General features: G+C 39.1%; 1 protein-coding gene across 1 annotated transcript; it reads right to left on the reverse strand.

Moving 5' to 3' along the window:
• Positions 1-2,843: 2,843 nt before the first annotated feature.
• LOC130285297 (gamma-crystallin 2) lies at positions 2,844-14,748 on the reverse strand. The gene is made up of 3 exons (XM_056536652.1): positions 14,663-14,748; positions 5,373-5,637; positions 2,844-3,119 (listed from the first exon to the last, which is right to left on the reverse strand). Exons 1-3 carry the CDS (start codon positions 14,746-14,748, stop codon positions 2,844-2,846), a joined length of 627 nt encoding a protein of 208 aa, XP_056392627.1.
• Positions 14,749-15,007: the final 259 nt, after the last annotated feature.

The following is a 15,007-nucleotide window of genomic DNA, read 5'->3' on the forward strand; positions in this document are numbered from 1 at the left end:
AGAAAATAGGGCTCTCTAGTATCAGTGAGGAAGAAAAGGCAAAGATGGGGGAAGGTATTAGTATAGGAGAAATGGAATCTGCCCTAAAGTCCTTCGTACATAACTCCGCCCCGGGCTCGGATGGTCTGGTCATTGAAGTCTACAAATGTTTTGGGGGTGTGCTACTGCCATACCTTTTAGAGGTTTATAATGAATCCTTGAGTAGGGGGGAGTTATCCCCAACTATGGCTGAAGCCATTATTGTACTGATTCCTAAGAAAGGTAGGGAAAGTGGCGTAACGGATGATTTTAGGCCAATTTCACTCCTAAACACAGACCAGAAAATACTAGCTAAAATAAGGGCCAGGCGCTTGCAACGAGTGATGGATAAGCTAATAGGGAAGGAACAGTAAGGATTTATGCAGGGAAGAAATATCTATAATAATATTAGAAGAGTTTTTCTTAATATGCAGGTAAGGGGTGATGGGGGCCCCCACTCCATCCTGTCTCTTGACGCTCAAAAAGCATTTGACAGGGTGGAGTGGGGCTTCCTCTTTAAAATAATAGAACATATGAATCTTGGAGAAGGCTTCTTGCAGGGGCTTAGGGCCCTATATAGATCCCCCAAAGCCAAAGTTAATATTAATAATATTATTTCCCGGGAGGTAGTGACTCTGCAGAGAGGAACTAGGCAGGGATGCCCTCTATCACCGCTCCTCTTCTCCCTCTCCATTGAACCACTCGCGCAGTTGATTAGATCTTCCAGCTTGTTTGATGGGTTTGGTGTCGAGGGAGAGGAGGAGAAAATATTGCTTTATGCAGACGATGTTGTATTGTTTGTCACAGATCCTGGTAGAAAGCTTGTTAGTATTATCGATTTGATAAAGGATTTTGGTAAATATTCTGGCTTTCAGATAAACTGGAATAAATCAGGATTATTAATGTTGTCAGGTGATAGCCAGGGCTGCCAGGGAGTGATACATGTCTTGCAGGAAAATGAGGCCCTGGAATACTTAGGAATTAAGATTTCGAGAAATATAGAAGAGTTTGCCCAGCTGAATATTATTCCATTGAGACAGAAAGTAAGAAATAAAATCCAAATATGGAAAAAGTTGCACTTGAATATGGCTGAAAGAATTACTCTGATAAAGACGATTATTTTCCCTATGGTTTTGCATGTGATCAGAGCAGCACCAGTATGGTTAGGGGAACACCATTTTAATAAAATACAGAGTGAGATCAATGATTTTTTATGGGACGGAAAACAAACACGGATGAAACACACATTTTTGAGTCCTCCTTTGAGTAGTGGTGGTTTGGGTATACCAAATATGCAACTATATTATATAGCGGATCAAATTGAATACATGATAAAGGACGATGACGTTTTAAAAGTTTTCTTTTCTAAACTAGGTATTAGGGGGGGATAGCACTTTGGAGCTAATTGAAGGGGGAAGATGTTTGCACATGGAGAGGGGAAAAATCCCCACTTGCAATATGTTTAATAAAGTATGGAGATTCACGAGACGTTTATTAGGGATCAAGGGTAGTATGCACTACACATTAATGTGGGGTAATGGATATTTTCCAGAAATGCTGAAATTAAAGGAATATGTTATTTGGGAAAGAAATGGGGTTGTTAGAGTTAAAGATTTTGTGATAGAAAGCACGTTAAAAGAGTGGAAAACATTCAATAGGGAATTTAGTATTAGTCAGAGCGATTATTTTTCATATTTACAAATTAAAAGCGCTTTTGAGAAGGAGAAGAACAACCCTAGATGGGCAATAAATAGACATAAGTTAATTGACTTTATGTTTGGGCTTCGGTCCTCCTCGACAAAGGTATTAGGTAACTTATATAAGGGCCTGGTTAGATTTTCCATTGAAAAATTTCCTCCAAAGAGTAGGGATAAATGGAAGCAAGTGGAGGGTCAGATTGATGGGGAAGAATGGAGGGAAGTGTTTATAAATATCTCCCAATCATCTCTCAATATGATCCATAAAACTTCTATGATAAAGCTGATACACAGGATCCCATATACGCCGGGGTTCTTGCATAAGATAGGAAAAAGACTTGACTCTAAATGTCCGAAATGTAGTATGGAAGGTGCAGATTTGTTACACATGGTGTGGAGCTGCCCAAAACTGCTTTCATTTTGGACAGGGGTATACAAGATGGTAGAAACGAAATTGGGTACTAAGATAAGCTTTGATATTAAAACTGCCATTCTAGGGATAGGACTTAGGGTGCAGTGTAAGAACAGTGTTCTGATTAAGGCTTTCGGATTAGCTAGAATAATTATTCTTAGGAGATGGTTTGCTCCCCAGGGCCCATGTTGGGTTGAGTGGCAGAGGGAAGTTCAACAAATGAGAAGATTTGAAGCCATTTATTATCAGGGAAAAAAGATAGGTCAAAAAGTTGAAAATGAGTGGAAGAAATGGGATGAGGCATCCTAGCTGGTAGTGGGTTGGGGGACAGGGTTGTGGGTGGGATTGTTTATACTGTAAAAAGCGATTTTTGAAATGCATTATTGTAATTTTGTAATTTGAATAAAAAAAATAAAAAAAATCTTTTGTGCTAATTATCTGGTCTCAGAAGGTATTTTTATTTTCTACATTGGCACTGTGAAATAGTGTGTTATTAATTGGGCAATTAATACATTATGGATACCACTTTTTAGAGACATTTTACCTAAATGTTGTGTGACATTTAATTAAAAATACATTTTGTTTTCCCTTATACTGCTACTTTAGTACATCTTCATTGGTATAAATAATGACATATACATTGTTATTAGTTTCAGAAGCTTTTATTTTTAATTATTTTTAAAGATGTAGTATCATCTTTTTCAGTATCAGGCAATTTAGCAGACATCCAGCACTCTTCTGAAGGAACTCACTTTAGCATTGAGGGATCCCCAGTCGCTGAAACGCTTGTATTCTCCAGGTTTCAGAAAGTATTGCCTTCCCTGATAGTTGGGCTGCTCATAAAATATCCAGTGACCTTCAAGCACATTACAAGAGTTGATATCATGATTTTTAAAGAGCTCCAAGACAGAAGGACAGTCTTCTAAAACTTCCAGCATTTGACCTTTAAACTCTTCTTTCTCATAAATCCTTAGTTTGTGAGGTCCTCTTTGCTACAATAGTAGAAAATGTATATATATCTATATTATTTTTTTAAATAAGAATTGAAATAATAATAATCTTTATTTATTTTTTAGTGCCAACATATACCACAGCAAGTATTCAGACAATACATATTCAAACAAAATTAGAGATGTTATGGTAAGAAGTCATTTATCATTAAAACAAGAAGAGTGAGGGCCCTGCTTGCAAGAACTTCTAAACTTCAGATGTGTCCCTGTATCTTATTTTGTTTGGGGCTCCAATGTTTCAAGAAGCCCTTCAATACAATATCATGGAATGCAGTCAGAACACTCAAAAGTCTACACTTACATAACAATCACTGTATGTTCACACATTGACAAACATATCTAGTGACAGAGTCTTGTGAAACCATGTTGTTGTGAAAAGCTGGTAATCTCACATCTTACATGTCAGAATATGGTGAATTGGTTAAGGTTAAGAAATGGGGATGACACAAAAGGTAAACAGTGCTTTTTTTGGTCCATCATTTTTAAAACAATAGGGCGATACACATTGGCCCTCATTTACTATTCTAAACCCGACCTCTTTTGTTGGTTTTTTTTGGCGCATCTTTGTCTGCGCCATGTCGCAGACATCGTGCGCCAGTCTGCGACACTATGCGATATTTTTTCCCGACGGACCCGATGTGGATTCTCCCAAACCCGAAAAAGGGGCGTAACCCGACATTTCTGAGCTTTCCCACGTATTTATTAAGGTTTCCAACCCGAATTTGTTGAATTGTTGTGGATTTTTTCCCGACAGCTCAGAGGAGTTGGAAACCAAAACCTACAAAACCCACGTGCGACAAACAGGATGCGACATAATAATAAATACCAGGGGAAAAAAAGCAGTCGGGTAAGAAAGCAACATAGACTTACAACCCGATTTTCTTAGTAAATGAGGGCCATTGTGTTTTTAGGGCTTGTCTAAAAGTATTGGGAATGCTGAGAATGTTTCTAATTATTCAGGTAATGCATTCCAGAGAACTGGTGTTGAAAAGTCTTAGAGCTGTGATCATGACAGAATGTAATATTCTGATTGTTGGTAGAATGTAGAGCACAGGTAGAATAATAGATAGAGAAATTAGGAAAGTGCAGCACTATGGAGAGTTTTTTGGGTGAGAATAGAAAGCTCAAATCGTATTCTACAATAAATGGGCAACCAGTGCATTGGCTTGCACAGGGTAAAGTTTTAGGTGTATTGGTTTGACAGAAAGATAAGGCTAGCTGTAACATCCAGGATAGATTCCAGAAGGGATGGTTTACAGAGGGAAAGACCGATTAGTAGTAAGTCTCAATATGTAAGTCTTGTTGGGTAGTGTTTCTCCTTGTAAAAAAATGCCAGCTTGCATAGGAAGTCTGACAAGGTAATGCTCCCTGGGAAAGGAGATATAAAATGATCTTGTTGTCACTCTGATGCAACCTATTAGAAGTAGCTACCCTATAAGATAATGTACAACTCATAAAAGAGCCATAAAAACATGACTAGGGATTATCAGGTAAACAAGAATCACTACAAACAGGACTCACTATTCCATCTAGTAGCCTCCACAAGTAGAAACATTATTCCTCATGACATACATCAAAAGCCTCTCACCCAACAAACCAGTATTCTGCTCTATACTAATGAGGGTTAAGAACCAGTATGTCAAATTATTGTCATTAAAGAGACAGCTTTCTGAAGGAGAGCTTAATTGCATAGAAATCAAGAAGAGAATGAATCAAAGTAACACTAAGGGGGAGATAAAACTGTCTAAAAGAAGAGGTTGTTATTTCCCATAGCAACCAATCACAGTGTAGTTTTCATATGATATTGTTGTGAAAAGATCAAAGCTACACTGTGATTGGTTGCAATTTTGTCTATTTCAACAGTAAAAAAGGGGGAATTCTGCATATATTTTTGAGGCACAGCTAGCATAAGCATGCTACTCATATGAGTACAAACTCTAGAAAAACTTTCTTTGTTGCCTATAATAACCAAGCAGAACTCAGTTTTCATATCTTAACAAGCTCTGATAAAATAAAAGCTGCTCCCTGATTGGATGCTAAAGGCAACAAAGATAGTTTTACTATTAGTCAGTTTTTCATTATCTCCCCCCAAGAATTTTAGTTTTTGAAAGATTCTGTTTCAGATGAAGAAAATAAATGTTGTTTGTGACAGCAGACAGTTACCATGTTTTATAGTAGTGGGGTGTAGTATCACTGCATGTACTGTTTTATGGATGTATAATAGATACTATGTACCTGTGGTATAACACGACAAGACCTGATGGAATCGCTGAATCCCATCCATTTCTGATAGTCAGGATACTCTCCCTTCTTAAGAAAATACTGGTTACCCAAATAGTTAGGACGTTCATACAGCATCCAGCAACCACTGTCTACTCGGATGGAGTTACAGCGGCTGAAGTAGGAATGGAGGTCGGCACAGTCGCCACTGCATTCATAGCAGCGACCCTGGAAGTTCCTGTCCTCAAAGAAGATGATCTTAGTAAAGGAAAGATAAAAGCTTTAAGTATATGAAATAAAATAATGTCAATTACGATAAAATTGCCTATTTCAGAAAATTCTGAAGTCTTAAAAAATACATTTCTGATCTATTGTATCTTTATCTGTATTATTTAACAATTAGTTATCTGTATTATTTAACAGTTTTAGTATTTAATACAATTATTAAAAAGCTCCATACTAAAAAATGTAATATATTTTGTTTTACCTTTCCCATTTTAGCTGGACTTTAAATGCTATTCCCAGTACCTAGTGCACTACCTTGTAGCTCTTATATATATCACATCCATGCTTGATCTGCAGAATTTAACAAAGGGAAACAATTCTGTGCTGTCAGGGAAATTTTCCCTCCACATTCTATTTTTACTATTTGGTGGGGTAATTGACATTAAACACAGATTTTAAAGATTCTAGTTGTTATTTCCACTATATATATATATATATATATATATATATATATATATATATATATATATATATATACATATATACACAAACATTTTTAAGTTTGAGGACTAATACACATTGCGATCACTCATATAATTGCAAATAAAATTAACCGACCCTTTCTAAAAACAACTGAAGAATAATTTTAAAAGCTCAACACAACTAAAATAACAAGTGGTTTTTCAAACTTCAACACAAAATGTCACTTAGAAAGGCTTAGAAATAAACTAGGGCTACACTTTCGTAGCACTACCAATTTATCTTAAAGGGGTACTCTGCGGGATTATTATTATTTTTTTAAATTAGCTGGTGCCAGAAAGTTTTGTAAACAGATTTGTAAATGACTTCTGTTTAAAAATCTTTATCCTTACAGTACTTATCAGCTGCTATTTGCTCCACAGGAATTTATTTTCTTTTTGAATTTCCTTTCTGTCTGACCACAGTGCTCTCTGCTGACACCTCTGTCCATTTTTGGAACTTTCCAGAGTAGTAGCAAACCTATCTTGCTCTGTATAGTTAAAAAAAAAAAAAAAACAGAGACGTCAGCAGCGAGCACTGTGGTCAGACAGAAAGGAAATGCAAAAAGAAAAGAACTTCCTGTGTAGTATATAGCAGTTGATAAGTACTGGAAGGGTTAAGATTTTTAAATAGAAGTAATTTACAGATCTGTTTAGCTTTCTGGCAAAAATGTTTTCCAGTGGGTACCCCTTTAATTATTTATCAATCTGTAGTGTCACAAAATTGTGGACTGTGGCACTACAAAAAGTCAATGTAGCCCTGGCCTTATTTTATCACTATTGTTGTAATGACCTGCAATACATAGCTAGACATCAGCTTCCTAAGAAATGTTTGTTTTCTCACGGGCAATTTCCTCCAATACATTAATATTCCTAAGCTTGCATTCTGTAACTACCTTCTTAAAGGAGTATTCTGGGCAAAAACATGTTATCCTCTATCCAAAGGATAGAGGATAAGATGTCTGATTGCGGGGGGCCCGCTGCTGGGACCCCCGCAATCTCCCTGCAGCACCCGCATTCTATGCGGGGCTGGGTCTCCAGTTTCGGAACATCCAGGTTACCGGACTGGGGACGTGATGTCACGCCACACCCCTTCCATTCATGTCTATGGGAGGGGGATGATGGCCATCACGCCCCCTCCCATAAACAAGAATGGAGGGGGCGTGGTGTGACATCATATGCCCAGTCCCGGAAACCGAAACTGGAGAGGCAGCCCTGCATAGAATGCGAGTGCTGCAGGGAGATTGCGGGGGGTCACAGCAGCGGGCCCCCTGCGATCAGACATCTTATTTCCTATCCTTTGGTTAGGGGATAAGATGTTTTTGCCCGAATACCCCTTTAAAACCCTCCAAATATTTTTTATGGAGTTCATGTCAGGGGCCTGTGACAACTACTTCAGAATCTTCTTGAACTTTTGAAAACAGGTCTTAGTGAACTTTGTGGTATGTTTGGAATTATTATCCTGTTGTCCCATGCTTTATTGTAGGCAGGGTGTTCTTTTTAGAATCTGAATCATTCTCATCTTCCCCATCTAGACATAATGCTTTTCTTTAAAGCTTTTAATGCTTTTTTTTTTTTTTAAATAAAATTTAGTGGCTTATTTTAATTCACAAAATGTTTCACACCACAAAATTATACAAAATATGCACCTGGCCCTAAAGTTCAGGCATGCAGACCTTTACTGCTAAGGCCTAAGGCTATATTCACATGACAGCATTTCCGAGCGGATTTCCGCAGGGATATTTCAATGGGATTCTGGTGCACTGTGCACATTGCAGTATTTTCGATCCCGATTATGGCATCCGGAGAAAGAATAGACATGTCTACTCTTTTTGTAAATTCTGCTAGGAAATGCAATGCCATCTATAAGATGGCACCTTTTTTGCAGTGTCAACATAGTCTTATTGTTCAAATAGAGACCTCAGTGCCTGCTGACATCAAATCATGTTGTAGGCCTTTTGTAGTCAATCAAGGGTCTCGCTTGCAAAAATGTGTAGAGAAAGAATGGTGTAGTTGTCTATAATAATCAATAAGATTCCACCAAGCTGGAAACTCTGGTATGTTGTGGAAAAAGATATTTAAAACATATTGCTTTTCAAGCTATTTTGCACAAGATCCCAGAGTTTCCAGTTTGGCCTCTCTCCTACTTTTGATAAATCTATACCACAGAGCAATAAAGGAACTTTGAGGTAGACCGATTCTCTTCTTGCCCTGTCTAGTGATTGATCAGGGTCTTAACACACAGACCCCATCTAATCAAAACTTTTAACATATCCCTAGGAACATGGGAATAAAAAAAACAAAAAAACTCAGGTACCATGATTGAACTTTTGGTATGTTGTCCAGAGAAATCAAAAGTTTGGACTGCACTTTGTCTCCCTCCTGAGGATTTGACAGCTGGGGATTGAGGTGTGCGCTGCCCTGTAAAACACATTCATAACCTGCATACATCAGGTTGGTTTGAATCAACATCTAATTTGTAAATGTGTGGATATTACTTTTTATATTATTTGTCTTGAGCAAAAAAAACACTTTTTCTCATTTTATTTAATGCTACGTTTTTAAGGCAGTTTATATGATGCATAACCTTTACCCCAAAGACTAAACCTCTTCTTCTATGTATACTGATTTCAAATGTGCATACATTTGGCCATCCAAAAAAATAAGCCCTCACATGGCCCTGTTAATGAAAAAAAAAATTAGTTATGTCTCTTAAAAGGCAAGCAAAAGTGAAAATGTCCTTAAGGATTAACTTTTTTTATATCCCTGTCATAGCACAGAACCAGGCTGTTAGGAAGACAGATCCAACCTGACACTGTGTATACCATAGCAGGACAAGCATCTTGGATACCCAAAGATGATAAATAAGCTATGTTCTAAAAAAAATGATGGCAGTTATTGATACATTGAATATTTAAAAACAATTATAATTTCCTGTGCCAGTGCAGAGTGGCAAAACTGGGCAAAATTTTTCCCAGACATCTTGGATTTGTGTAAACTATGTTGCGTACAGTGGGAGTTTGCACAACAATTTTTTGCGCAACGACAGAGCTTGCGAAAAAAAATTTGCGCATTTTTCTACTCTGCACTGTGGCCAGGAATTCCCCCCATAGAGTATATTACACTAGATGTACTTGTACTCTCCTGTTTTTCAGGTGATTTATTCTTTATTTCTTAAAATTTAAATATATACAATAGAGTACATATTGGTTTTCTAGACACAGTAGTGATTTGCAACAGGCCACACTGGCAGCAATCCCCCTTGGTTATAGAGAAGAAAGCTCTGGCGGTGTAATCTCTCTTGATAAAACATGTTCATTATCATTATACCGTACATAAAACAACAATAGGCTGGACTGTTTAACTAACACAGCTGGCATTGCTTTTTTCAGTTGAATGAAAAGTGTTGAATACAGACAATGGTAATTGAAATAAAAGTATTTGAAATGTAATTGCTAGATCAATTGAGTTCATTTGTTAAATAAGCAGTATTCTCTTACAATAAAGTCGTTAGTCGTTAAAATATGTAATATTCACAGAGGAAATAAATGATGACTGCTTTCAATTATTATTTTTGAAAACATTTTACTTATTTCTGAATATTTTAAAACTAAAAATGATATTATTATAAAAAAAAATCTTAAATTCCTTTCAAAGCATGACACCCTTCTTTGGCCACCTGATTGGCCTGTAAAATTTTAATTTCAAAGGCATGTATGCATCAATTTGTTAAGCTTTGGCATGATATTGAACAAAAGCCATAATCTAAAGAAGCCAAATAAACTGATTATTATTCTTTGGAAAAAAGGAAAAACTAGTGCTTAAGATCTAATAGATACAGGACAAATCATTAAAGAAAGTCAGGGCACTACATAGAATTTATTTTTAAAGAGATGGTAAAACCAGTTTTCAAATCAAATTATTCGGTTTCCTTGATAAAACGTGATCTTTCCTTGTTGTGGTTCCCACCCATGACTCATCGATGGCAGGCTGTTTTACCAGCGCTTCTATCGGACATGGATGTTAGCCTCACTTGGCACCCATCGCCCACTACCTAGTTTACTATATATATGTCATTCATGTCTAATTGCTTATGTGTAATAATACATTATAGTGTTTTCCTTGAAATATCCAGGTGTTATATAAAAAATCACACGTTATGTACTATATATTACCTTATATATAAGGATATGTATCACCTAATTGCAATCCCATTCCTTATATTTTTCCATGCCAGTCTTTATTCTTAAAGGGGTTCTCCGTTGCTTACACATCTTTTCCCCTATCCAATGGATAGGGGATAAAATGCCTGATTGCGGGAGTCCCGCTGCTGGGGACCCCCGGGATCATGCACGTGGCACCCCGTTTGTAATCAGTCCCCGGAGCATGTTCGCTCCGGGACTGATTACAGGCGACCACCGGGCCGGCGGTGTGTGACATCACGCTTCCGCCCCCGTGTGACGTCACACTCCGCCCCTCAATGCAAGCCTACGGGAGGGGGCGTGACAGCTATCACGCCCCCTTCCGTAGGCTTGCATTGAGGGGCGGAGCGTGACATCACACGGGGGCGGAGGCCTGTAATCAGTCCCGGAGCGATCAGGCATCTTATCCCCTATCCTTTGGATAGGGGAAAAGATGTGTAAGCACCGGAGAACCCCTTTAACCTCCTGGTCTGACCAATTGCAGATCCAGGTGTTATATATAAGTAGAAATATAGATAAGTGTAGCTCACTGAAAAATATGCGAGGTTAACTGAGATGTTCTCACAACCAAAGAAAGAATTACTAGAAAAATAGATAAAAAAAGGGATTACTCAGTCCTCAGCTGTATCACTCAAAAAACGAGCGTAGGATGGATGTATGGTTCAATTGGGTAATAATAATAGACTTCCAAACCAATAGGTAATAGTGTATGATTTAATATCAAGAAAAATGATATATTCAGATAAAAGTTAAAAAAATCACAGCCGCAGGGGCCTACGCTGTGCGATATAGTAAGCACAAATAGGTAAAAATTATATCACCAGTATAAGCTTTGGAGAGTAAATGGTATTGGCATATAAAAGTTTCACAATGATCGGTCATAGAAACAGTAGAATATTATACAATATCATATGTAGCAATAATATGGAATCTAGCAATATGACAATATGTCTACTGGCAACTAAGCTGTTTTAGAACCTATAAAAAGAAGTAACAGACAACTAAATATAAATATTGCCCTTAAGGATATTAGCGTCCGTCCTGAAAGAAGTGTACAATAAGCGGAATGAACAATAAAACTTCTGTCACAGGGGCAAGATGGTAATAAGGCCTTATGAAGCGCTTGTAGCGCGAGACGGGTCCGTAGTCCACGCTCACCTCCTCCTCATGTCGTCCCCCTGCAATGCATACCTCTGATGTGGACTTTGAATAAACTTCATGGATAAAGCAGCTACCGTGGTGAGTGCACTTATTTCCTTTTTCTACGTTATTGGATAATATGGACTTGGAGTTCTTGCATTAACAAGTTTGCACCACTACTCGCTGCCAGAAAACCACGCTGCAAGTAAGGGTTCATTATACATAACATCCTACAGGTGTGTAACGCCGAGCGCTCTGGGTCCCACTCCTCCCCCGTAGCACTCGCAGCGGTCTGTTCATGCTTGCAGCGCCCTGGTCAGACTCGTTGACCGGGAGCGCTTCTCTGTGTCCCCCGGGGGGGATGCGATCCGGCGGGGATCCCGATCATCTCACCTGCCCCGTCCTCCTGCTCAGTCCCAGCGCGCGCAGCCCCGCTCTCTAGGACGCGCGTGCGCCGGGTCTCTCAGATTTAAAGGGCCAGTGCACCATTAATTGGTGCCTGGTCCAATCAGTTCCTAATCACTTCTACACATAAAAACCTACTTCCCCTTCCTGTCCTTGCCGGATCTTGTGGCCTTGTGTCTTGAGAAAGCGTTTAGTGTATTCCCTTGCCTGTGTATCCAGAGCTTCTGCTGTTGCCCCTGACTACGAACCATTGCTGCCTGACTTGACCTTCTGCTACGTCTGAACTCGCCTCTGTCTAGTCCTTGTGTACTGCGCCAGTCTCAGCTGCCAAAGAGGTCGAGTCGCTACTGGGGGGCACGACTTGGTAGTTACCGCCGCAGCAAGTCCATCCCGCTTGGCGGCGGGCTCTGGTGAACACCAGTAACTACTTAGAACCGATCCTCCAGTGCAACCCGCGCCATTGCCTCTCTGGCACAGAGGGTCCACCTCCTGTGTCCTCACCAGCCACCAGTCCGGATCCTGACAAGGTGTATGCAGAAGCAGTGCCAGGCTGTCTTTGTCTCTCACTCTGCCAGATATAAAATGGTTCTGTGCGGGGGAATAGTGAACACCTGTTACGGGAATGAAAATTAGGAAGTCCATCTGAAAAGGACCTGCTGTGTTGATATAATTCCTGTAAGGGGAAGACACAGGCACTTGCTTGCCACTCACCCAATCTGGCCAGCGAGCTGGGGCCCCGTACAGAGAGATCGCGGGGGGCCCCAGTGGTTGGACCCCCCACGTTCTGAAACTTATCCCCTATCCTTAGGATAGGGCATACGTTTTTTACCATTGGACTACCCCTTTAATTGTGGATACTTTAAAGTGACTCCAAGGAAGTTATTGAACTTGTACAGACATTACTATAAACTACCATCGCTTCAAAGACTGTTTTTGCGTATTTGCACAGGAACATTTATTTGCACACAAGCAAATGTGCTATTAATTATCTATTGTATCTAATTCCTTATGGTTTATTTTAAATATAATATTTTATACTATTTTATAAGCTATTTGTATATACTTAGTATTTCCACCAGCAATGGCCCTTCTGGTGCATACGAATTATGCTGCTATTGCATCTTTTAATACATTTTGTTATCAATTTATGTGATTTGCCCCATATCTATTAGATCTTGACCCCAATTGTTCCTTTTTCTTTGCTAAGACAATTTTTATACTACTAGTTACCTTGATCTAAGTCATTGGTATCTAGACTGTTGTTGTTACCTATCCCTTTTCTACAGATTTTTCTACAAACTTTTTGTAGTATTGAAAATGGGGGAGAAGATGCGCAACAACAAATTTCTGACAGTATGGGTTATGTAGGGCAGGAGTATACTTATGCAATTTTTTGCACAAAAATAATTTTTAGGCAGATGATAAATGCCAATAACCCCTTAAGGACCACAGGTTTTTCCGTTTTTGCACTTCCGTTTTTTTCCTCCTCACCTTTTAAAAATCATAACCCTTTCAATTTTGCACCTAAAAATCCATATAATGGCCACCATTTGCACCACCAATTCTACTTTGCAGTGACATCAGTCATTTTACCCAAAAAATCTATGGCGAAACAGAAAAAAAAATCATTGTGTGACGAAATTGAAGAAAAACGCCATTTTGTTAATTTTGGGGGCCTCCGTTTCTACGCAGTACATTTTTCGGTAAATGACACTTGATCTTTATTCTGTAGGTCCATACGGTTAAAATGATACCCTACTTATATAGGTTTGATTTTGTTGTACTTCTGTAAAAAATCATAACTACATGCAGAAAAATGTATACGTTTAAAATTGTCATCTTCTGACCCCTATAACTTTTTTATTTTTCTATATATGGGGCGGTATGAGGGCTCTTTTTTTTGCGCCATGATCTGAAGTTTTTAGCGGTACCATTTTTTTATTGATTGGACTTTTTGATCGCTTTTTATTAATTTTTTCATGATATAAAAAGCGACCCAAAATACGTTATTTGGGACTTTTTAGAATTTTTTTGCGCGTACGCCATTAACCGTGCAGTTTAATTAATGATGTATTTTTATAGTTCAGACATTTCCGCACGCGGTGATACCACATGTGTTTATATTTATTTTTATTTACATGGTGTTTTTTTTATGGGAAAAGGGGGGTGATTTGAACTTTTATTAATGAAAGGGTTAAATTACATTGTTTAACTTTTATTTTTACACTTTTTTTTGCAGTGTTATAGCTCCCATAGGGACCTATAACACTGCAAACACTGATTGCCAGCACTGTTCACTGCAAAGCCATAGCTTTGCAATGATCAGCGTTATCGGCGGTCGATTGCTCAAGCCTGCATCTCAGGCTTGGAGCAATCAATTGCCGAGGGGACACGCCGGAGGCAGGTAAGAGGACCTCCGCTCGTGTCCCAGCTGATCGGGACACCGCATTTTCACTGTGGTAGTCCCGATCAGCCCCGCTGAGCAGCCAGGCAGCTTTCACTTTCGGTTTAAACGCGGCGTTCAACTTTGAACGCCACGTCTAAAGGGTTAATAGCACGCGGCACCGCGTGACCCCGCATTATATCGCGGGAGCCAGCCAAGGACGTAAATATACGTCCTTGGTAGTTAAGGGGTTAATCTATCAGCACACACTTAGCCACAAACCTTTCAAGAATTATGAGTAAAAATTTGTAATGAGCCCTCATTACAAAAAATAAAAATAATCATAAATGCTGTAATGAGCGCTCCTGCTGTCCGGCAGCACCGATCGTTCTTCAGCAAGTTCCCCCGGGAAAGACTTTTGTGCCCACTCACCTTAGGGCTAAGGAGTTGAACTGGGGACAAACTTCCTTATTGGCTGGCCACCCAGGAGTAAGGAATCCACTTTGCTCATCACCCATCATTATTGGTGGCCGAACCTGGAGCGCGATTTTGCTTCACCTGCGTAATTTGTGCCCATGACAAGACGCCTCGTAGCAAACCGTCAGGCCTCTTACAGCTTCTGCTTGTCCCTGAGTGTCCGTGGACCCAAATTGCCATAAATTTTATCACCGATTTGCCGTCTTCCTCCAATTGCACAGTTATCTGGGAGGCTGTTGATCGTTTCTCTAAGATGGCTCATTTTGTACCACTGTGATAAAGGATATCGCCAATGATAAA

This window comes from Hyla sarda, chromosome 8, assembly GCF_029499605.1.
Source record: "Hyla sarda isolate aHylSar1 chromosome 8, aHylSar1.hap1, whole genome shotgun sequence".
Taxonomy (NCBI): Eukaryota; Metazoa; Chordata; class Amphibia; order Anura; family Hylidae; genus Hyla; species Hyla sarda.